The sequence below is a fragment of the Mobula birostris genome, chromosome 23 (assembly GCF_030028105.1).
Source record: "Mobula birostris isolate sMobBir1 chromosome 23, sMobBir1.hap1, whole genome shotgun sequence".
NCBI classification, from domain to species: Eukaryota; Metazoa; Chordata; class Chondrichthyes; order Myliobatiformes; family Myliobatidae; genus Mobula; species Mobula birostris.
The window spans coordinates 56,098,294-56,122,725 of NC_092392.1; the positions used below are offsets into that span (position 1 = coordinate 56,098,294).

At 44.6% G+C, this 24,432-nt stretch overlaps 1 protein-coding gene across 1 annotated transcript in view; it reads right to left on the bottom strand.

Annotated features, from left to right (window-relative positions):
- The window catches only part of LOC140186649 (branched-chain-amino-acid aminotransferase, cytosolic-like), a 114,527-nt gene that overhangs the window by 36,811 nt on the left and 53,284 nt on the right, over positions 1-24,432 (bottom strand). The window contains exons 4-7 of the mRNA XM_072241047.1: positions 16,363-16,473; positions 10,422-10,541; positions 10,140-10,303; positions 4,019-4,161 (exon numbers count right to left, since the gene is read on the bottom strand). Coding sequence (XP_072097148.1) covers positions 4,019-4,161; positions 10,140-10,303; positions 10,422-10,541; positions 16,363-16,473 — 538 coding nt within the window. The remainder of the gene's footprint in view (positions 1-4,018; positions 4,162-10,139; positions 10,304-10,421; positions 10,542-16,362; positions 16,474-24,432) is intronic.

Here is a 24,432-nt window from a genome sequence, read left to right on the forward strand (position 1 = left end):
GGGGTACTAACTGTTCCCGAACCTGGTGGTGTGGGACTTAAGGCTCCTGTACCTCCTTCCTGATGGCAGCAGTGAGAAGATACATCAAGCTGTTTCACCTCCCCCTCACAATACACCTCAATGCACAGTTAACAGCAAACCCAATTTCTTCCTCTGTTTCATTGCTGTTTGTGGAGAGTTAATGGACAATGATCACCAGCCATTGTTGTCACATTACAACAGAAGGCTGCTCCTCAAAATAAGTAGCTCATTGGCTGCAAAGTGCTTTGGGAAAGTATAACAGGTGCTATAGGAATGCATGCTGTTATGGTGATAGGAGTAATAAGTGACTTCAGGCATGCTGCAGGGGTAAGCTGTCACATGCTATCTTTGAATGATTCCTACCAGCTAATTTCTAAGAGCGCCTTCTTTCCTGCATTGATGAAACAATTCTCACACATTGTTAATTAAGCTGTAGAAAGCAGTCTGCTAACAGACAGAGTGTAGCATTAATCTCTGCATTACTGTAACTAGTACAATTTTCCACTGTGAGGTAATTACACACGTATCTTGCATCCCTTATCGATTCCAACTTCCAGTGAAACCTTTGCCGCCAGATTAGTGAATATGTTACTGTGTCCAGCTGGGAAGGATCAAGCAGGTTTTATTAAAGGCACTACCGCAAGAGAAAGTTTAAAAGAGAGCGGTTAATTTTGTAATGAAACGTAGAGAAACAATGCAGCCAGCCCATTTTACACTTCATGGGATTAAATTGGCTTTTATTTACCTTCTGATACTTCAGCTTTGGGAACTGAATTCATGAACATAGTTCTTCTCAGAAAATGGACTCACTACAACCAGAAAGTGGCAAAGGAATGGGATTATTAAGTGAACAACCTCTTTATAAGGAAATCAGGCAAACCTCCTCTTCACTACTTAAAACACTGCTTTATACTTTAAATGCCCTCCAGCTTCTCTTATTAATCAACATTTTTCTTTATAGCATTCTGTTGTTTTGTGCTCATCATTGTATTTATTGTTTTTATTTATAATTTACCGGTCACACAGTGAACTTCATGTGATCAGGGACTTCCATTGCACCCTCGTGCACATGCCCTATCACAGTAGGGTATGAGGACCACCAGCTACCAGCTTAGGCAGACTGGTCAGCTCAGATCTTCAGTGAGATCCAAGCAGTTCTGCAATGCCTTGTGGAGAACAAAGGGTATGACAAGGGACAAAAGAAGTCATGGTCATCTACTTCAACCAGAGAAGACCCCAGTTGCGAAGACTAATTGTACCACCATACCTGGACTTCTGAAGTCGTCGTGTGGAACTGCCCCAGGACAACAGCCATTCCACTTTACAAACTTTCCCTCACAGGTTTCTTGGTGCAGCTCACATCATCTAACTGTCATCATCAAGTGCGATGGACAACCAGCCGATGACAATAAGTTAATTTGCTTTGGTCTGAGCTTACGGTTACATTACCACAGGACATCGAGTGATACTGGGTGGATGGAGCTGAGACACACATAAACCATGCTGTAACTTAATAGGAGGGTGCATCCTTTCATCTATTTATTGTTTCTTGGAATGTGGTGCTGCTGGAAAAGAGCATCAATTTTTGCCCATCCCTACTTAAATAATCATCCGTGAACATCCCCACATCTGATATCACAGAAGCAGGTCATTGATAAAGTGGTTGAATAAGGTTGTGGCTAGGACACTTCCCCAGGGAACTCTTGCAGAAATGTCCACAAACTGAGATGATTGACTTTGGAGATCACAACCCATTCCCTCCCTGTAAGGTATGACACCAACGACCCTATGTTTGCTTTGAAGCCAGTCTTGGTCAAATGCTGCCCTAATGTCAAAGGCAGCCACTCCTGCCTCATCTCCAGGACCGGGCTCTCTAATCCATGTTCGGACCAAGGCCATGATGAGGTCTGGAGCCAGGTCGTTCCAGTGATAGTAAACTGGGCATTGGTGAGCCGGCTACTGCTATGTACCACATCTTCTGCAAGGATTGTCACCTCATCGTGGTGGAGAGGCTTGAGATCTCCTGAGATCCCGAGAGCGATGCTGCCTGGAGCTTAGCTCCTGGTAGGGTCAACCATGTTGGTAAGGTCAAGGGGTAATCCCGACAAAGAGCAGTCCAATCAAGTCCCCAGCAGCGGATCTGGCAGAAGGTGATGGCACATCAGTACGGCAGTGAAGGCGGCAGAATGCTGCAGCAGCGAAGGGTCCCCAGTCGTCTTGCCACTGGACCCTGACCCTGATCTGTCAAGGACCATGTGGTGCCTGCCTGTCCGTCAGCCTCCCCGTGTTAAACAAAGTCACGCACAGGTGTTCTCCAAATGGGAATAACCACTTAGGTGAGCAACATACTCAACTCACATGATCACACTAGTACTAGGTACCACATGGTAGCATTCATGACGACAGTTTCCATCACTGTGCTGTTGGTAAGGAATAGATTGATTGGGCAATAATTATGCTGAATGAATTTCTTCTGTTGCACAGATTATCACTGAGGGAGTTTTCCACATTGTCAGGCGGATGCCAGTATTACGACGGTACGAGAACAGCTTGGCCAGAGTTCCAGATAGTTCACATTACGACTGGGATATTGCCTGGTTTCATAAGCCTTTGCTGTATGAAGTTAGAGTACCTAGGGTGAAGGCAGCAATGCCCTTACTGAGCAGCACAGCAAATGCTGGCGGTGTCTGTCAGCACTTACGGAGGGAATTGGACAGTCAACGTTTCAGGTTGAGGCCCCTCCTCCAGAGTGCTGGTAAGAGGCAGAAACGGGCAGTGCTGGATGGAAGGCTGTGGAGGGAGATCTCCAGGAGGAGATGAGGTCAGTGATGATATGATGGTCGATGATTACTGACAGCAGCCTGATTATTACTAGAAGGACCCTAGTCCAGCATTCACTAGGAAGAGATGCTCGCAGTACATTTTCCACTTTAATATATGTACAATACCAATATATTAATAAAACCTACTTAGTAGATAAGAAAAACTGACAATCCCCTTATTTTCCTATTATACAAGAAACCCTTCAGCCCATTAAGTCTGTGCTGGATCTCAGAAAATTCCTATTCCCTAATTATCTTCCTGCAACCTATTCTCTTTCACTCATCCATTAACATTCTCTTGATTCTTCTAACACCCATCCACACTAGGTGACCGATTACCCCACCAGTGGAATTTGGAGATGTGGGAGGAAACCAGAATGCTCAGGAGAAAACCCACAGGGTCACAGGGATAACGTACATACTGTACCCAGATAAAACACTAAATGCACCATCCAGTGAAAAGCAGGGCAATTCTCCTGTGCCTAAAGAATTGTATATACTCAAGAACACTCACCAACATGGTTATTGTTGTTCCTGGATCTTGCTTTGTGCAAATATGTTCCTGCATATCCCACATTACAATAGGGATCTCACATCAAAGTGATCTTAATGGTGAAGGAACACATTATGACACAATAGTGACACACAAAATGCTGGAGGAATTCAACAGGTCAGGCAGCATCTGTGGAAATGACTCAAGCCAAGACCTTTCATCAGGACTGAAGAGGGGCCTCTGCTCCAAATGATGACTGTCCATTCATTTCCACAGATGCTGCCTGACATGCCGAGTTCCTCCAGCATTTTGTCTGTGTTGCTCTTGATTTCCAGCATCTGCAGAATCTCTAGAGCTTATGACACAATAGATAGACTTTTGCATTAAGATGCAGCTAGATAGATTTTTGCATAGAAGGAGAATTAAGAGTTCTAGGGGAAAAGAAAGTAGCTGGAACAGAGTCCACGATCAGATCAGCCACGATCTTACTGAGTGGCGGAGCAGTTTCAACGAGCCAGACAGCCGACTCCTGCTCCCATTTCTGATGTTCTGTGGATATCCTGATCCTCTGAAAGGAGCTATAAAAATGGAATTCTTACAATGGACACTCAGCCGCTTAATTAAAAAACACAAACATAAATAACACAAAGAAGAGTGAAGCTCAGTTTTTGCATCACCATACCTCCATGCTCGTTTATCCAATAAAGAAAGAGATTCATTGTTCCTGCTTCAGTTATCTTCTCATCATCATCATACAGCCACAACACCTGCTGACAACCTACTTTCGCGGCTTCTGACTGTGCATAAAGTGAACATCCATAATTTCTAAAACGAGAAAAGAACAAGGAGTTACAACCAGGCTTTGTTTTCTAAAGTTGCCGTCTAATTACTGGGCGGCACAGTGGTGCAATGGATAGAGCTACTATCTCACAGCACCAGGGCCACGGGTTCAATTCTGATTTCGGGTGCAATTCTGTGTGCAGTCTGTAACGTTCTCCCTGTGGGTTCTCCACTCTCCTCCCATATCCCAAAGACTCGCAGGTTGGCAGGTTAGTTGGTCACTGTAAATTGCCCCTAGTGTGTTGGTGAGTGGTAGAATCTGAGAGCAGCTGATGGGAAAGTGGTGTGAATAAAATGGGATTAGTGAAAGTGGATGATGGATGAACGAAAGGGCCTATTTCTCCACTGTCTCTCAATATCTAAGTCAAATGTTGTGTTCCAATAAGATGACCCCAGGCTGAAGCAACTGCTACTTATGGGGGAAGCTGGGGGTGTCTGTGAATTCACGAGACCACTGGAGGATGGAGATGGAAAGTAGCCTGTCCTGTGGTTAGAGGACTATGTTCCTGGGCGGGAGGGAGGAATGGAGTTTGGTTTGCTTGGTTTGGTCTGCTTTGTTGTTTCATTCTTGTTCTCCTAAACATTGTGGGTATACTATGTTGGCACCACAAAGCGTGGGCTGCCCCAGCACACCCTTGGATATGTTGGCTGTTCACGCAAATGGCACCCTTCACCGTGTATGTACTATACATGTGATAAATAAATCTGAAAAGGAATATGAGTCAGATTCCTCGTGCTAAGTTCAGGCACAGTGCGTGGGAAACGGTTAGGCAAAATGGCTCTGAAAGGACAATGGTGGTCGCCTATTTAGCAACCCAGTGCAGAGAGGACCACACGTCTACCTGGACATCACCCTTGTCTGTCAGTCTTTCAAGCAGGACATCATCCATTCAGCCCTCTTACCCCCTCAACATTACACTGAGTTTGGTCAGTGTCTGTGTTTGTACCAGAGCCACGTTCTCCATTTTCATATTCAACCACTCCCTTCCCCCTCCATCTCCGTAGTACTGTTTGTTGGCTATCACCCATCCGTTTCCTTCCAGACTGTGCCAGTAATCTCTCCTGCCTACCTAGCACCTACATTTAAATAGCTGCTATTGCAATAACTGCTTTACATTTAAATTCCGCTGCAATAAGAAAACCTAACTTGGATTCGGTACCACGTGTACATAATTTAGTGGCCACCAAGTGTATGTCAGGTTTGATATCACTGGCATATGTCATGAATTTTTTTTGTATGCTGAAATACATAATAACAAAAACATACAAATAACAAATATATATTTTTAAAAGTAAGTAAATTAGATAAGTAGTGCAAAAAGAGTAGAATTATTTAGGTCGTGTACATAGTGTTTATTGTCCATTCAGGAATCTGATGCCAGAGGGGTAGGGTAGCAGCTGTTCCTAAAACATCAAGTCTTCTGCCGTTGTAACCCATCCACTTCAAGGCTCAATGTGTTGTGTGTTCAGAGATGCTCTTCTGCACACCACTGTTGTAACGTGTGGTTATTTGAGTTACTGTCACCTTCCTGTCAGCTTGAACCAGTCTGGCCATTCTCTCTCAATAACAAGGCGTTTTCACCCAGGGGTCTGCCACTCACTGGATTCTTCTGTTGCTTTTTGCTCTATTCTCTGTAAACTCTAGAGGCTGTTGTGCGTGAAAATTCCAGGAGCTCAGCAGTTTCTGAGATATTCAAACCACCCTGTCTGGCACCAACAAATGGCCAAAGTCACGTAGATCACATTTCTTCCCCATCTTGATATCTGATCCCACAACAACTGGACCTCTAGACTGCGTCTGCATGCTTTTATGCATTGAGTTGCTGCCACATGATTGACTGATTAGATATTTGCATTAACAAGCTGGTGTACTAGTGTATCTAATAAGGTGGCCACCTCAATCTGTCATTAACATGTCAAGTCTTTTACTAGTACCTCTCCGATAACTGAATATTACTTTGAAATAGCAAGATCAAAATAGTCTACTTTACCCCAGTTATGATCTCCCCAGGGTTAATGCAGCTTTAGTGTCTTCACTGGAATCATATAAAGAGCTCAGATTAAATCTTATTTAAGTTCATCAGTCCATTCTATTATTCCTAGTAAATCACAAGGGGGTGATTGCAATTTGCCAGCACTTCATTTGAGAAAATACATTGAGATTTTATTTCTTTGTTGTGACTATTAATAAAGTTTTCAGTCCATTAACTGAAGAATTGCAAGGAAGTTGTTCTTGTATCCTGCATCCTTTCATCCTATTCAAAATTCCGCGCTATCTCTCTCCTTCTCTACCTCGCTCCCTCTCTACCTCACTCTCTCTGTACCTCATTCTCTAGCATTCTCTATCTCTATCTCTATCTCTCTGTCACTCTCTTTGACCCCTCCTCACGAACTCCCTGCCCAGGTGGCACGCTGTCATAGCGCAGTAGGAAAAGCTGCTACTTCACAGCACTTGGATACAACGTTCTCCCTGTGGGCTTTCTCTGACAGCTCCAGTTTCCTCCTATACCTCAACATTGTGCAGGTTAGTATTTTAAATAGTCATTACAAATTGCCCCGAGTGTGTAGGTTTCCATGATTTCCTTGCTTCCCCCAAGGACCAGTTTCTTCCAACATGCAACGTATTGTTTGCCAGGTTAACTGACCTTTGTAAATTGATGAGTGCTCGAATTAGCGGGGGGGGGGGGGGGAAGGGTGGGAATTCATGGAGAATAAAATGGGATGAATGTAATGGTTACTGTACAGGTCCAATGAATGGTTAATGGTTGGTGTGAATTCAATGGGCTGAAGAGCCTGTCTACCTCATGGAGACATGGCGCTCTACAGCAAAGAAACAGACCGTTCTGCCTAATCCCATCGACCTGCACTAGGACCCTAGCTCTCCCATCCATGTACTTAACCAAACTTCTCTTAAATGTTGAAATCAAACCTGCATCTACCACTTCCACTGACAATTTGTTCCACACTCGCCCTACCCTCTAAGTAAAGAAGATCCTGCTCATGTTTCCCTTAAACATTCCACTTTCACCCTTAAAACATGACGTCTAGTTCTAGTCTCACCCAACCTCAGTGGAAAAAGCCATTTATCATATCTATACCCCTCATAATTCTGTATACTTCTATCAAATCTCCCCTCATTCTCCTACAGTCCTGGGAATAAAATTCTAACCCAATCAATCTTTCCCTATAACTAGTTCCTCAAGTCATGGTGAGATCCTTGTAAATTTTCTCTGTTTTCTTTAAATCTTGCTTCCTTAATATCTCACTCAGCATCAGTAGTTCTTTGGAGACACGGGTGAGTGACCAAATGAGGTGGAATCAAAGTTTACCTAAACTGCTCAAAGAAATATCATTGTTTCTTAAAGGCGAGGCACTCCTTTTCAGATGAACGTAATTAATTGGGCAGAGGATGTCTAGTGAAAGCTATTGGGGGTTGCAATTAACTTCTGAAATTTGGCATGTGTCACAGTAATTAAGGCAATCTTCATACTTCCAAAGATGTTGAAACTTCTGCTGATCATACCAAATCATTTATTATCTTGGTTCAAAGTTGTCAACTTCTCTAATGTAAATCTCCCTCCACACCCCAGTAACAATGGTGCCACACTGGCTCCACACTGCACCCCATAATCGCTATCTCATCAGGAAAAGCACACAACGAAGGCTCACGCTATCAGCAACACACACACGTTGCTGCTGGGACTCAGTAGGTCAGCTGGCATCTGTGGAAATTAATGAACAGTCCACTTTTGGGCCATCAGGACTCTCCCATGATTAGTCTTTTCACATTCTAATATATCCACATTCAAAGGAAAAGCGCCTCCTAGCTTTATAAAATGTCTGCCCTACCAGGACCGAGGAGCACGTAATAGATCTTTGAGCATGGTAAGAGGGTTTATTACTTAGCACTTGTCCAGTGGAGGTTAGTCTAACTCACCACAGGGGGACAGGTGAAAGATTTTTTTCCAGTTTTCTGCTCTCTCTCTCTGTGCCCCCCACACACCCTCACACACTTTCACTGTCACATACACACACCCTCTCACTCTCTCACACATACACTCTGTTTCTCACACACACACCCTCTCACTCTCTCACACATACACACTCTGTTTCTCACACACATACGCACACCTCTCACTCTCTCACACATACACACTCTCTCTGTTTCTCACACACTCACTTTGTCTTACTTACACACACACATCCTTTCTCTCTCTCAGTTTCACGTACATAGACACTCTGTTTCTGCCACACACACTCTATTTCTCACACTCACTCACACATGCAAATCCTACACACAAAACATGCACATCATACACACATTTTATATATATATATATTCTCTCTCCTTCTCATATACATACACACATAAAAATGAGCACAATGCAATCCAAGGTCTGTGCAAAATATTGTTTATAAAGCATCTTTCTCAACTCCAAAGCATTCCACATGCTAGACACTGAATCAAGTCTTTCTCTGAGGTGGCCACTGAGGGTTGGGAAAGCAAGTCTTCTCAGTCATTCCTGCTCTGGGGAGAGGAATGTCTTTATGTGCAGTAGATGCTGGACACCAGCTGTCGCTGGGGCTTCAGAGAGTGAGGTGTTAGTCCAGTGGAATGGAGGTCCAAGACCACTGGAGACCAGGCAGTCAATGTGGAATTAGTACCCGTATGTCTATTTACTCACACATATACACACACACACACGCACACACACATCCATGCGCGCATTCTCTTTGTCTTCATAATTCTTGCTCTTGCTCTCCTTGATGGCCTCTTATTCTTTCTGCCTCCCCCTCAGTGAAGAAAACTGACCCAAATTGACCTCTTTCATATCTCTTTGTCCTTCCAAGTAGTTTTCCCTTATACGACAACACTGATGTTATGCTGGAAATCTTTAGGCAGCAACAAGGTTAGAACAACCTCAAGCTCTTCAGACAGATAGTATTTGACCAGAACTTAACACTGCTTCTGCCCTGGTCCCATTATTTCAGTCATCTAGATTTCACCAAAAATAATCCATCTCATTTCCCACAGATTTCCACTAGTTTTCAATTGCAGATTTCACTGTCCCTTGTGGGAGTAAGCCTTTCCTGGCACCACCCAAGAAGCCAAGCTCTCCTTCCAAAACTTTGGCCTTCCTCAAGAGTTTGCCACTGCCCACCCTACACCCTACTAGTAAAGAAAATACCTGAAGCATCCAGCAGGCCAGGCAGCATCCACGGAGACAGCAACACAGTTCAGACTGACCTTGTTTCACAATCCATAGACGCTGCCTGACCTTCTGAGTATTTTGTTTCCATTTCTGGCTTCCAGCACCTGCAGTTCTTTTAAGTTTCAAATATCAAATTTTAAAATTGTTATGCTGTATACTTCCCAGTTACATCAACCCCTAACCTACATCAAAGGGCTTCAGAGAAGAAAGCCAGTCTGGATGATTTAACCTTTACAACACTAGATGCGTCCATCCCAAGGACACTGCTTCCCTTCTGAACACTGCCCATTTCCACTCTCTCAACGAGAGGCAACTAAACACTTCAAGACCCTAGGAGAATTCACCCTGGACTACCTCCTGAAAGAGTACTTCACAAAGCGGAAAGCTACAAATGCAGCCAAATAACACGAGGGGCTGAGATGGGCTGTGCAGCCTGAATGCCGTTCGTTCCAGCTTGGTCACAACAGCACTGTCTGATATGACATCCTTTGACTGATACATTAAACCGAGATCTCACTCCATCTTCTTTCCCTTTGAAGGACCCATGAGGAATGCTAGGGCAGTTCTGCCATGTTTCCAGTCAATCATCATTCCCAAACAGAGGCCAATCCCTCATTGCCATGATGGGAGCTTGCAATGTGCCCATTAAGCTCCCATGATTTCCACACCACAGCATGGGGCTTGGCACATGAAAGGCACCAGGTCAAAGCAGACCTTATGTTCTGACTTGTCTTGAGTTGTCTTACGCACCCTCCGAGTTTGCAGTCGCCCGTCCCTCCTTTCCAGGCTCGAACATACTTGGGGTTTGCCCACAGGGACACAGCGTTGATCTTTCCTGTGCTGAAGTAAGAGCCAACCGGACACAGGATCACGTAGAGCAATGCTTTCGTCGGCACCTTCACGCCAAGGTGCTCCTTTGGATAGAATCAGAAGGTAAATCAGCAGCAAAGCTGGACAAACATCAACCTTGGCAGCAGGTTCATTATTCCACCCTTCCTCAACACACACAAATGCAAGACCAGAAGTTCTCACCTCGGTCCCGATAAAAGTTGGGCGAATATAGAGACTTCCATCCTTGGTGTAAGGTACCCATTCTTTTTCCAGCTCCACCAGCTTTTTGATGCATTCCAACAGCTCAGTCTGATCAAAAGTCTAGGGAAAGAGAGATTTTCTCATTCACAACAATGCCCTGCATAAACAAGATGAACAGCAAAAGAGCCAAATGAACCGGTTCATCAGCTGCAGAAAATACCAACACTCATAAACGTCATTTACAGAAGCAGAGGCAATCTCGCTAAAGATTGCTTCAAAGAAAGAATGCTCTGAATGAGGCTCTTATAAACTGCAGGAGTACACTTAATAAATAAGTCTTCCAAATAATGACACATGATTTCAGAATCTCTTGTCCTTTCACGCTCATAAATTTCAAGTTCCTGAGGATTGGAGGGTGGCTAATGTAACCCCACTTTTTAAAAAAGGAGGGAGAGAGAAACTGGGGAATTATAGACCGGTTAGCCTAACGTCGGTGGTGGGGAAACTGCTGGAGTCAGTTATCAAAGATGTGATAACAGCACATTTGGAAAGCCGTGAAATCATCGGACAAAGTCAGCATGGATTTGTGAAAGGAAAATCATGTCTGACGAATCTCATAGAATTTTTTGAGGATGTCACTAGTAGAGTGGATAGGGGAGAACCAGTGGATGTGGTATATTTGGATTTTCAAAAGGCTTTTGACAAGGTCCCACACAGGAGATTAGTGTGCAAACTTAAAGCACACAGTATTGGGGGTAAGGTATTGATGTGGATGGAGAATTGGTTAGCAGACAGGAAGCAAAGAGTGGGAATAAACGGGACCTTTTCAGAATGGCAGGCAGTGACTAGTGGGGTACCGCAAGGCTCAGTGCTGGGACCCCAGTTGTTTACAATATATATTAATGACTTGGATGAGGGAATTAAATGCAGCATCTCCAAGTTTGCGGATGACACGAAGCTGGGTGGCAGTGTTAGCTGTGAGGAGGATGCTAAGAGGATGCAGGGTGACTTGGATAGGTTGGGTGAGTGGGCAAATTCATGGCAGATGCAATTTAATGTGGATAAATGTGAAGTTATCCACTTTGGTGGTAAAAATAGGAAAACAGATTATTATCTGAATGGTGGCCGATTAGGAAAAGGGGAAGTGCAACGAGACCTGGGTGTCATTATACACCAGTCATTGAAAGTGGGCATGCAGGTACAGCAGGCGGTGAAAAAGGCGAATGGTATGCTGGCATTTATAGTGAGAGGATTCGAGTACAGGAGCAGGGAGGTACTACTGCAGTTGTACAAGGCCTTGGTGAGACCACACCTGGAGTATTGTGTGCAGTTTTGGTCCCCTAATCTGAGGAAAGACATCCTTGCCATAGAGGGAGCACAAAGAAGGTTCACCAGATTGATTCCTGGGATGGCAGGACTTTCATGTGAAGAAAGACTGGATGAACTGGGCTTGTACTCGTTGGAATTTAGAAGATTGAGGGGGGATCTGATTGAAACGTATAAAATCCTAAAGGGATTGGACAGGCTAGATACAGAAAGATCGTTCCCGATGTTGGGGAAGCCCAGAACAAGGGGCCACAGTTTGAGGATAAAGGGGAAGCCTTTTAGGACCGAGATGAGGAAAAACTTCTCCACACAGAGAGTGGTGAATCTGTGGAATTCTCTGCCACAGGAAACAGTTGAGGCCAGTTCATTGGCTATATTTAAGAGGGAGTTAGATATGGCCCTTGTGGCTACGGGGGTCAGGGGGTATGGAGGGAAGGCTGGGGCGGGGTTCTGAGTTGGATGATCAGCCATGATCATAATAAATGGCGGTGCAGGCTCAAAGGGCCGAATGGCCTACTCCTGCACCTATTTTCTATGTTTAAGGGAGCATTCAGGAATTGGAACTTGAGGCAAGCCGGCAATTTCTGTGTTGTATCTTCTAAGCTCAGAGCTCAAGTGTGGAGATCAAGATAATGCAGATGCATAAAATAACAAGTTGATAGAATAGAGAAAATTATTTACTTTGCTGATGAATCGCGAACAGAACCTCAAGTTAAGAGCAGGTCTCTTAGGAGTGAAATCATGTATTACGGTAATGTATCACGTACAGTTGACATCTGGGACTTCCTCCAGAAAGAATGTAGAAGTTGGGGAATGATTAGAAAAAGTGAGGATCAAGCGATTAGCATCAAAGAATGTATAACAAAGGCATGCAAATTGAGCTTTTCTTAATGGGCAGCATAGTGGCACAGCTGGTGGAGCTGCTGCCTTGGCGCCAGAGACCTGGGTTCAATACCAACTTCTGGTGCCCTGTGTGGAGACACAAGTGACTGCGGATGCTGGAATCTGGAGGAACAGACAATCTACCGAAGGTGCTCAGTTGTCAGTCAGCATCGGCGGGACTGTGTCTGAGTACCAACTTGAAACCGCAACAGTTTTTTTCCTCCCACAGATGCCTCCTATTCAGATTTATTTATCACCCTGAACATCCAAACACACAGTGAAAGGTGTTGTTTACCTTAACAACCAATGCGCACAAGGATGTGTTGGGAGTAGCCCACAAGTGTTGCCACATATTCTAGCGCCAACAAAGGATTTAGCTACTCCACCCTTTGAGATCCTCCCGCAGTTGGTTTGTTGCTGGTGTTTCAGTGTTCTCTCTGTCCTTGTTCTGGTTTCTGCCCACATCCCAAAGATGAGCAGGTTGGTAGATTAACTGACCACTGTAAAATGCCTTGGTGTATACATCAGTTGTAGAATCAGGGAGAGGTACTGAGAATGCAGGCAGAATAAAGTTTTACCAGAGTGCCACCTGGATTAGAGGATATGAGCTGACTGGAAAGATTGGCCAAACTTGTGTTGTTTGCTCTGGAGTGGTGCAGGTTCTGTGGGGACTTTTTACTTAGAAGGCCTTTGACAAGGTTCAGCACATGAGGCTGCTAAATGAGATAAGAGCCCATGGTATTACAGGGAAGACATAAGCATGGTAGAAGACTGGTCGAACGGCAAGAGGCAAAGTGTGAATAAAGGGGGTCTTTTCTGGTTGGGTGCTGGTGACTAGTGCTATTTCGCAGGAGATGGTGCTGGGGACCACTTCTTACACTATGTTTCAATGATTTGGATCTCAGAATTAATTGCTTTGTGGACAAGTTTGCAGACGATACACAGGTGGAGGGACAGGTCGTGTTGAGGAAGCAGGGTGTCTGCAGAGGGAGTTTGGGGGAAGGGCAAAGGATTGGCAGATGGAATACAGTGTAGGGAAGTAGATGGTCATGCACTTCAGCACTAGAAGTAAAGGCATGGACTACTTTTAAATGGGGAGAAAATTCAAATATCAGAGGTGCAAAGGGACTTGGGAGCCCTCATACTGGATTCCGTAAAGATTAACTTGCAGGTTGAGTTGGTGGTAAGGAAGGCAAAAACAATGTTAGCAACAGTTTTGAGAGGACTGGAATACAAAAGCAAGGATCTATTGCTGAGGTTTTATAAAGCATTCTCTGTATTCTCTCAAACACGAGGAATTCTGAAGATGCTGGAATTTCAAACAACACACATCAAAGCTGCTGGTGAACGCAGCAGGCCAGGCAGCATCTGTAGGAAGAGGTACAGTCGACGTTTTGGGCCGAGACCCTTCGTCAGGACTAACTGAAGGAAGAGCTAGTAAGAGATTTGAAAGTGGGAAGGGGAGGGGGAGATCCAAATGATACGAGAAGACAGGAGGGGGAGGGATGGAGCCAAGAGCTGGACAGGTGATTGGCAAAAGGGATATGAGAGGATCCAAGAGCTGGACAGGTGATTGGCAAAAGGGATATGAGAGGATCCAAGAGCTGGACAGGTGATTGGCAAAAGGGTTATGAGAGGATCCATGAGCTGGACAGGTGATTGGCAAAAGGGATATGAGAGGATCCTCTCATATCCCTTTTGCCAATCACCTATCCAGCTCTTGGCTCCATCCCTCTCCCTCCTGTCTTCTCCTATCATATGGATCTCCCCCTCCCCCTCCCACTTTCAAATCTCTTACTAGCTCTTCCTTCAGTTAGTCCTGACGAAGGGTCTCGGCCCAAAACGTCGACTGTACCTCTTCCTAGAGATGCTGCCTGGCCTGCTGCGTTCACCAGCAACTTTGATGTGTGTTTCCCTGTATTCCCTGTAGTCAGACTGTATTTGGAGTATTGTGAGCAGTGTTGGACCCCTTATCTAAGAAAAGGTATGCTGGCATTGGAAAGGATCCAGAGGAGGTTCACAAGAATGATCTCAGGTATAAAAGGGTTTGCATATGAAGTGCACCTGATAGTTCTGATCCTGTACTCGCTGGAGTTTAAAAGAATGAAGGCCGATCTTATTGAAACCTATCAAATATTGAAAGGCCTAGATAGAGTGGATATTCCTTATAGTGAGGTATTCTTGAACCAGAGGGCACAGCCTCAAAATAGAGGGACGTCTATTTAGAAAAGCTATGAGGAGGAATTCCTTTAGCTAGAGAGTGATGAATCTGTAGAATTCATACAACAGACGGCTGTGGAGTATATTTAAAGCAGAGATTGATGGGTTCTCAATTAGTATGGGTGTCAAAGATTATGGGGAGAAGGCAGGAGAATAGGTTTGAAAGGGATAATAAATCAGCAGTGATGGAACAGCAGAACAGACTTGCTGGGCAAAACAGCCTAATTTTGCTCTCTTTCTTATGGTCTTATGGAGATCTGATAGTGATTTTAAAATTAGGAGAGGCGTAGATAGAGCAGACAGCAGTATATTTTTCCCGGGGTCAAAACATCTAATGCTACAGGGCATATTTAAGATGAGAGGGATTAGGTTCAAAGGAGATGTGCAGGGCAAGCTTTTTAACATAAAGAGTGGTGGGTGCCTGGAATGCACTGCCAGGATGGTGGAGGATGCAAATACGAGGGGTATTTAAGAAGCTATTAGATAGGTGCCTGAACATGTAAAGAATGTGGGGACATGGACCGTGTACAGGCAGAAGGTATTAGGCGTCAATAGCTTTAGTTCAGCACAACATCATGGACTAAGAGGTGGCAAATGGATTTCAATACGGGCAAGTGCGAAGTGATGCGTTTTGGAAAGTAAAGCTCGTGTAGAACTTACACTACAAATGGTAGGGCATTAGAGAGTGAAATGGAGCAGATGGACTGAGGAGTACAAGTATATAGTTCATTGAAAGTGGCATCACATGCAGACTGGGTGGTGAAGCCATTTAGCATGTTAGCCTTCATCTTTCAGAGCATTGAGTATGGGGGTTGGGACATTATGTTGCAGTTAAACACAGACACTGATGAAACCCCACTTGGAGTATTCTGTACCGCTTTGGTGACCCTGATATAAGAAAGATATGGTTAAAGTGGAAAGTACAGAAAAGACTTACAAGGCTGTTGCCAGGACTTGAGGGCCTGAGTTGGCAGGGCTAGGACTTCATTCCTTGCAACAAAGGAGAATGAGAAGAAACCTTATAGAACTGTTTATGATTATCAGAGGCACAGATAAGATGGATGTTAACAGTCTTTCCCCAGGGTAGGGGAGTCCAAAACTGGGGGTGGGGAGGAGTGTAGACTTAGGGTTAGAGGGGATTTAAAAGGGATCTGAGAGGCAGGCGGTGAGTATGGAATCAGCTGCCAGAGGGATTGGTTGAGGCAGCTACAATAGTATCATTTAAGAAGCACTTGGATTGGAAATTGCACAGGTGTGGCTTACAAACTGGGACTAGTTGGCTGGGCACCAATGTCAACAGGGGCTGATTGGGGTGGTGGGCCTGTAATTCTGCTGCATTGGTCTATAACTGTGTGATGGTCCAACTTGCACCAATTAGCAAATTTGCTCAATCTCTAGAACTGGCATTGTGGAACCAGAGAAATTTCACAGAATTATTAGGAGTTGTTACAATCTGAAAGAATCAACTGGTAGAGGTAAATAGCAACACACCCAATAATTTGTCAGTACTCACAGGAAGAGCAGCCCTAATGGCTGATTTCAGCATCCGGTCCATGTTCATCATGGGTCGGAAAAGCCGAATCTTGTTGTCCACCCCTCGGAATGCCTTCAGACCTTCAAACACCTGCGGGGAAGACACCCAATCAAATAAGAATCTGATCAATGGAAAATTTTCAGAATCAGAATCAGGTTTATTATCACCGGCATGTGTCGTGAAACTTGTTAACTTAGCAGCAGCAGTTCAATGCAATACATAATATAGAAGAAGAGGAAAAAATAATAATTAATCAACAAATAAATCACTTGCAGTATACATATATTGAATAGATTAAAACTTGTGCAATAAAACAGAAATAGTATATATTAAAAAAGTGAGGTAGTGTTCACAGGTTCAATGTCTATTTAGGAATCAGCGGGCAGAGGGGAAGAAGCTGTTCCTGAATCGCTGAGTGTGTGCCTTCAGGCTTCTGTACCTCCTACCTGATGGTAACAGTGAGAAAAGGGCATGCTCTGGGTGCTGGAGATCTTTAATAATGGATGCTGCCTTTCTGAGACACCACTCCTTGAAGATGTCCTGCGTACTTTGTACCCAAGATGGAGCTGACCAGATTTACAACCTTCTGCAGCTTCTCTCGGTCCTGTGAAGTAGCCTCCCCCACCTCCATACCAGACAGTGATGCAGCCTGTCAGAATGCTCTCCACGGTACATCTACAGAAGTTTTTGAGCGTATTTATTGACATACCAAATCTCTTCAAACTCCTAATGAAGTATAGTCGCTGTCTTGCCTTCTTTATTACTGTATCGATATGTTAGGACCAGGTTAGATCCTCAGAGATCTTGACACCCAGGAACTTGAAACTGCTCACTCTCTCCAATTCTAATCCTTCCATGAGGATTGGTATGTGTTCCTTCGTCTTACCCTTCCTGAAGTCCACAATCAGCTCTTTCGTCTTACTGACATTGAGTGCCAGGTTGTTGCTGTGACAGCACTCCACTAGTTGGCATATCTCACTCCTGTACGCCCTTTTGTCTCCATCTGAGATTCTACCAACAATGGTTGTATCATCAGCAAGTTTATAGATCGTATTTGAGCTGTGCGTAGACATACAGTCATGGGTGTAGAGAGAGTAGAGCAGTGGGGCTAAGCACACACCCCTGAGGTGCACCAGTGTTGAGCATCAGCCACACAATTATGGGCACAATTGTTTAAGAAAAGCAGTTTTTACATCTGTTCACATAATTCACATTCTCTTACAATGTTGAAAGAGGCCATTGTCCTACCAAATATTAACTGGTCCACAGAGGAAACCTAATTGCATTCCCCCACATTTCCCTATAACCTATCCTCATTCTAAGATAATTAGTTAACAGTAACCAACCCATTTACCAATTTAAAGCAGCATATGTGGGCCACTTGAGCTAGTGTTTATTAAGGTCTGAGAGATGAAGAGGGTCAGTAACTTTAAATTCCTTGGGATTATCATAGAGGACCTGTCCTGGGACTAGCATGTAAGTACTATTGCAAAGAAAGCACGGCAGCACCTCTATTTCCTTAGAAGTTTGCACAGATTTGGCATGTCATCTAAAACTGTAACAAAGTTCTACAGGTGCACAGTGCAGAATGTCTTGGTATGGATCATGGCCTGGTATGGAAACACCAATGCTAAAGAATGGAGAAGCCTACAAAAAGTAGTGGATACAGCTCAGTCCATCACAGGAAAAGCTCTCCCTACCATTGAGTACATCTACAAGGAGAGCTGCCATAAGAAAGCAGCATCCATTATCAAGGACTCCCAAGATCCAAGCCATTCTCTCTTGTCGCTGCTGCCATCAGAAAAGAGGTAAAGGAACCTTAGGTCCCACACCACCAAGTTCAGGGACAGTTATTACCCTCCCAACATCAGGCTACTGACCCAGTGTGGACAACTTCACTCACCTCAACGCTGAACGGATTCTACAACCTATGCACTCACTTTTAAGGACTCTACAACTCATGTTCCCAGTATTATTTACTTATTTATTTATTTATTTATTTTTATCATTTGTTCTTTTGTATTTGCAGTTTGAATTTTGCTCATTGGTTGTTTGTTAGTCATTGTATTTCTTCATTTGCAATGCCCACAGGATTTATTTCGACAGCACAAAACTATTGTGCCATGCCAATGGCTTTTAGGACCACATGGAGAAGGAAGCCATTGAAATAAAAGTAGAGGGAAATAACTTCAACAAAGAAGAAGGTCTCGCTCTAAGTAAGAACTGGAATTTGATTGTAAACAAAGTGGGGCAGCAGAAACTGATCGGATGAGGACTAACCAATCAGGAGGGACGGACTACGGGGTATAAATATCATCTGACTAGACATGCTCAGGCATCATCCTTGATGAAGATGGCAGAGTTTGTCATTGAAATATCGGTTAAAGTATCCGTATCCAGCTGGAAGCCCAAGAAGAGTTTATTGATCATATACACCAGGGAAGCGCCAGGTTCCTCTCTATAAAAAGTTGTTTGTAGTGTTTACAGTGCAGTGCAGTGCCTTAGGTAATAGATACAGAGGGTAGGTGTGGGGATACGTAGAATGGCTGAACAGATTAATCACCTGGGGATGGAACTTTTAAGACAGTGTGAGGTTTTTGTTTTAGTAGCCCTGTAAAGAAAGGAACTTCTAAAAGAGGAAGTTTGCTGGGTAGGTAGCGTCAGCAATGATTTTCCTGCCGGCTTCTTTGTCCTGGACTCATACAAGCCCCGCAGTGATGGTAGACTGCAGCCAGTGACCTTTTCTGTTGACCTGACCTTTTGCTGTAATTTTCAAATACTGTGAGAAAATGCAGCACTAAACCAGACAGTAATGGCTGATGTGAGGATGCTCTCGGTGATGGCACTGTAGAATTGAACTAAGATGTTCTGGGAAAGGTGGAATTTTACAAAATGCCACAAGAGGTGCATCCTCTGCTGAGCATTTTTGTTAATGATGGTGATACGGTTCTCCCACATGAGGTCCTGTGTAGTAAACATGCCCAAGAACCTGAATGTTGAAACAGTGCCGACTGTCGAGTTGTTGATGTTGAGTGGATGGGAAGGAGACACATTTCTCCTTAAGTCGATATGCATCTCCACAGTTTTGGGAGCATTCAACCCCAAGTTGTTGTGGTTGCACCAGGACACCAGCTTGCTTACTTCCTAACCATACTTGGATTCATCGCCTCTGGTGATCAGTCCAATGGTCATCCGCACACTTTATCGGTTTATCCGATGAGTCACTGGAAACACAATCACTGGTATGGAGAAAATAGGAAACACCCCTAAGCAGGATGTGGAGGTATGCTTGTCTAGTCTCACACACTGCCTCCTGTCAGAGAGGAGGTTACTGCTGATGGGACCTGGTACGTTAGCTTTGGGGAGTTTCTGTTGCAGAAGCTCAGGACTGATGGAATCAAGATCAAGTTGAAGTTTGATTGTCAATCAACTATACATGAACACCCGTGAATACAGACAAATGAAACAGAGTTACGCCGGGGCCAAGGTGTAAAACACAGTACCATCTGTCACACACAGCACAAGGCACATAGAACCATAGAACATTACAGCACAGAAACAGGCCTTTTGGCCCTTCTTGGCTGTGCCGAATCATTTTTCTACCAATCGAATACTGGGGTGACCATAAACTCCAGACTGCATGCCACACCACACCGCCTCCAGTGAAGCGCACCAACTTTGGCACATCTCTCATGGGCGGCTGTAAACAGGTGGCACTGCGGCTTGAATCGGACTTGCAGCATTCCACATTAATGACGTCCAAAAGGGTGTTACAATCACAAGAAAAGCGGCTAAGACCATCACTCGCTGTTAAGTTTGCACACCATCTTCACGCACCGACCCCTCTGATGCCTCTCTGACACAGGCAGCAAGCAGCATGAACCAAACCTAGTCCAGCTCCGTCTGTACCAGGCCAAAGAGCAACTCACTGACGGGGTAGACCTGCGGTACTTTAAGCTCCTAGTATCCAGCAGTGTCTTGGAATCGTAACAAATACATTTGAAAAAGACCACAACATCTTCAGTTGTCCCCATAGAAGCCACTGCGATCCAATATGCCACCTTACTGGAAGTGCCCGGAAGTTGAAGGATGCACTGAAATCGATGGACAGAATCCTGACATATATACCAGGGGAGATGACGTATGACGTGCTGCAGTACGAAGAGAGGACCGATGGTCTGAACAGATCGACGTGTGTTCATGTGATATGAAGAGCCACACTTCACATTTTAGCTACAGCTTCTTCCCCTCTGCCATCAGATTTCTGACCGGTCCATGAACACCACCGCATTCTTCCAATCTTGCACGACTTACTAGTTTATTTTTGTAACTCGCAGTAATTTTATGTCTTGTACTTTACTGCTGTCACAAATCAACAATTTTCATGGCGATTGTCAGTGAGAATTCACCTGATTTTGATTTCCGATTTTTCCCTGATTGCTGGAAGCGAGTTAACCATCGGCTCGGATATGCTGTGGTGTCTTGCCGTGTAGAGTCTGGCTGCCACCCTATCAACAGCACAACAGGCCAAGGCCTACAGTTTACAGGCTGCTTCGGGAGATCGCAAGGTTGTGAAAAGCCCTGCTTCAATACCAATACTTTCTTTCACGAGAGCAGCACCCTTGTTCTACCTGCTAACAACCACTAGAGGATGCAGCAAGCACAGTATATCAAATCCTCGTGTGTGAGTGGAGAGATCAAGAATTTGCCTGCACAACTGCCCAGTAATCCATTTCGAGTCGTAGAGCCTTGTAGCAATACAGCAGGAATGCAGGCTCTTCAGCCCAACTGGTTCATGCTAACCACAGTGCCCACCCAGCTAATTCAAGGTCCTGCATTTGGCTCCTATCCTTTCAAGCCCTGCCCCTCCATGTGCCTATCCAAGTGCTTTTTAAATGATACTGCTGTACTTCTTCAAACACTCCGGCAGCTCATTCCTTATGCTCACCAAACTCTGCGTGAAACTGTTACTCAGCAGTCCCCTTCTAAACCTCTGCCCCCTGCCGTGTTATCATCCACTTTATCTGTGCTTCTCATAATTTTAAACAGTTGCCTCTCATCCTGCTATGTTCCAAGGAATAAAGACCATACCTGGTCAACCCCTTGCTATAACTCACTGCCCCTAGTCTTGGCAACGTCCTTGTAAATCTCGGCACACTCTCCAGTCTGACCACCGCTTTTCTATAATTGGTGATCAAAACTGTACACGGTTCTCCAAGTTCAGTCTTATCACAGCAACATAGTGTCCTAGCTCCTAGATTCAAAGCCCTAAATGATGCAAAATGCTTTTTAAACCATCTGCTGACTGGCTCAGGATGAATTAAACCACACTAGTCTGGATAAATCTGTAACCAAAGCTTTTTCTCTTCGTTTTGACCCTCCATCCACACTGAAACGGTGTTTTCCTCCCCCGAAAACAGAGCTTTTCTAAAACGCTCTCCAGAGTGTTTAAATCTGAAAACGCCAGCTGGGCGGTGTAGTGTGTACAGGTAACCGGAGTTTTTAAAAAACCTGTCGTCCCTTTCATCGGTGAAGAGACTATGGCTGTAGGAAATGTTTCTAGGGTGACCCCTCTGTGGGAGTGGGGTTTGTGTGTCCGTATGCGTAGCTATTGTAGTGGCTGTGAAGCTGGTGTTGTGGCGGTGAAAAGTACTGGGGGGGAGCCATCATATTCCTCATCATTGCAGATCCCTCTGCAACAGAGTTAGTCAGTTTTTCAAAGTTCATCGTCAGCCGGGTCGCACTGTCCGTGAACTCCCTGTCGGCTGCCTCCGTACGCTCCAGTATTTGTTTTTTTAGTTTTAAGTCCTCCTGCGCAAGAGCCAACAGCTGTCTGTCCTTCGGCAATTTCCTTTTAAGGTTTTGTAGTCTGTAACCGGACAAACGTGCACCAAGTATACCGTTTCCTCTCCGCTTCTTTTCTGTAGATGTGTCCTGCGCATGCCTAGTAGGAGGAGATTCGCCCAAGTACCCGTTTTAATGTGGACAGAGGTATTTTCAAAAACACCTGGTGTGGACGCCTATCGTTTTCACGCGAAACCGGCATTTTCAAAATTATCCGGTCTAGTGTGGACGTAGCCTTAGAGGGGAGTAGCTGAGGGATCTGAAATCCCATCACTTATAATCACCCTGCACCAATACAAAGCACCCATCCATCTCATTGTTATCCTGGCAGTGAGTGAAGAGGAGCGCCAGCACCTGACAGTTCCCCTCCAAGTCACAGACATGCTGACTTGCAAGTCTCTCACCAGTCCTTCACTGTCGCTGGGTCTAACTGCTGGAACTCGAGCACCGAGATCACCATGAGAGCTCATTCACCAGGAATGCAGTGGTTCCAGAAGGCTGCTTAGCCGCACCATTCCAGGACTGGTTACGGTGTCAAAGGTTGCGGAGAGAAGGCAGGAGAATGGGAAAATAAATCAATCATGATGGAAGGCCAGAGCAGGTTTGATCTAATTCTGCTCCTATGTCTTATGCCTGTGATGGTCTAAACACCCGTAATGCCCCAATCCCAAAATATTAATGGAACCTGCATGTGCCACTTGCCTTGAAGAGAATCTGTTTCTCTCCAAATAATAATAATAATAATAAGTACCTTATTGATCCCGAGTGTGAAATTATTTTGTTACAACAGCAACATTTAAAAACACACTTAGCAATAATAATACATTAAAATAATAAATACAATAATAATACTAACTAATAATAAAGTATTTTTTAGGCATCTGTTAGTGTTGCGAGACCATGGATCTGTGCCTGGAAAGTCTTCACTCTCCAGGGCGCAGGCCTGGGCAAGGTTGTATGGAAGACCAGCAGTTGCCCATGCTGCAAGTCTCCCCGCTCCACGACACCAATGTTGTCCAAGGGAAGGGCATTAGAACCGATACAGCTTGGCACCAGTGTCGTTGCAGAGCAATGTGTGGTTAAGTGCCTTGATCAAGGACACAACACGCTGCCTCAGCTGAGGCTCGAACTAGCGACCTTCAGGTCGCTAGTCCAATGCCTTAACTACTTGGCCACGTGTCCACGCTAATAAAGTATAGAATAATAATATAAACAATAATTTACCAATGTGCAATACTGTGCATTAATAATGTACGAAATAATAAAAGAGAACACTGTACTATGATGTGTGTTCTCCTGTCGCACAGAGACGAACTGCTGTACTTGCTTATTGCATTTGGTAGGAATGATTTTCTGTAACGATTCATGTGACAGCGAAGCTGAATGAGCCTGTTTGAAAGGGTGCTCCACTGCCTATTCAGCAGGTCATGGAGAGGATGTGCCTGATTGTCCATAATGGTTAACAATTTGTTTCGTGACCTCCTCTCCACCACTAACTCAAAAGAGTCTGGGTTGTAGCCAAGGACGGATCCAGCCTTTTGATGAGTTTATTTAGTCTTTTTGCTCTCTACTGTATGATGCTGACAAGCTGGATGTGTATTTTCATAGGGGTAGTTACTAAGTTCAAAGGAACAGTTACCCAAGAGAAGACATTTGTGGGGGGGGGGGTAGGGAGGGGAAACTGGAGCAGCTAGCAACTGCTTCTTGAAGCCAGAAACCCAGGTTAGATCCTGACCTCCGGTGCTCTCTGTGTGGAGTCTGCAGGCTCTCCCCACGACCACATGGGCTTCCGAGAAAACTTCGGATTTCTCCCACATCCCACAGATGTGCAACCACACACCAGAGATTGTCACTAGCATACAGGAGAGGGGTCGAATGTAGGGGGCAGTTGACTGGAGTTTGGGAAAAATCATGCAGAATCGGTATAAGTGTGAGATTAATAGTCAGAGATGGTCACTTGTCTCCAAGCATATCTACAACCGTCAGTGATTCACTTTATATGCAGCAAGACCCCACAAGCAGCAGTGATATGACTAAGCGATCTGCTCAGTTATCTAATCTGCCAAGGAATCATTTTCAAACACCTCAGTAGGTCCAATGATGCCTCAGTTTAATGTCTCACCTGAACAACAGCATTGCTGGCTCCCTCAGTATTACATTGTATTGCTAGACTGGATAATGTCCCCTCAGTGATGCAAATCTACC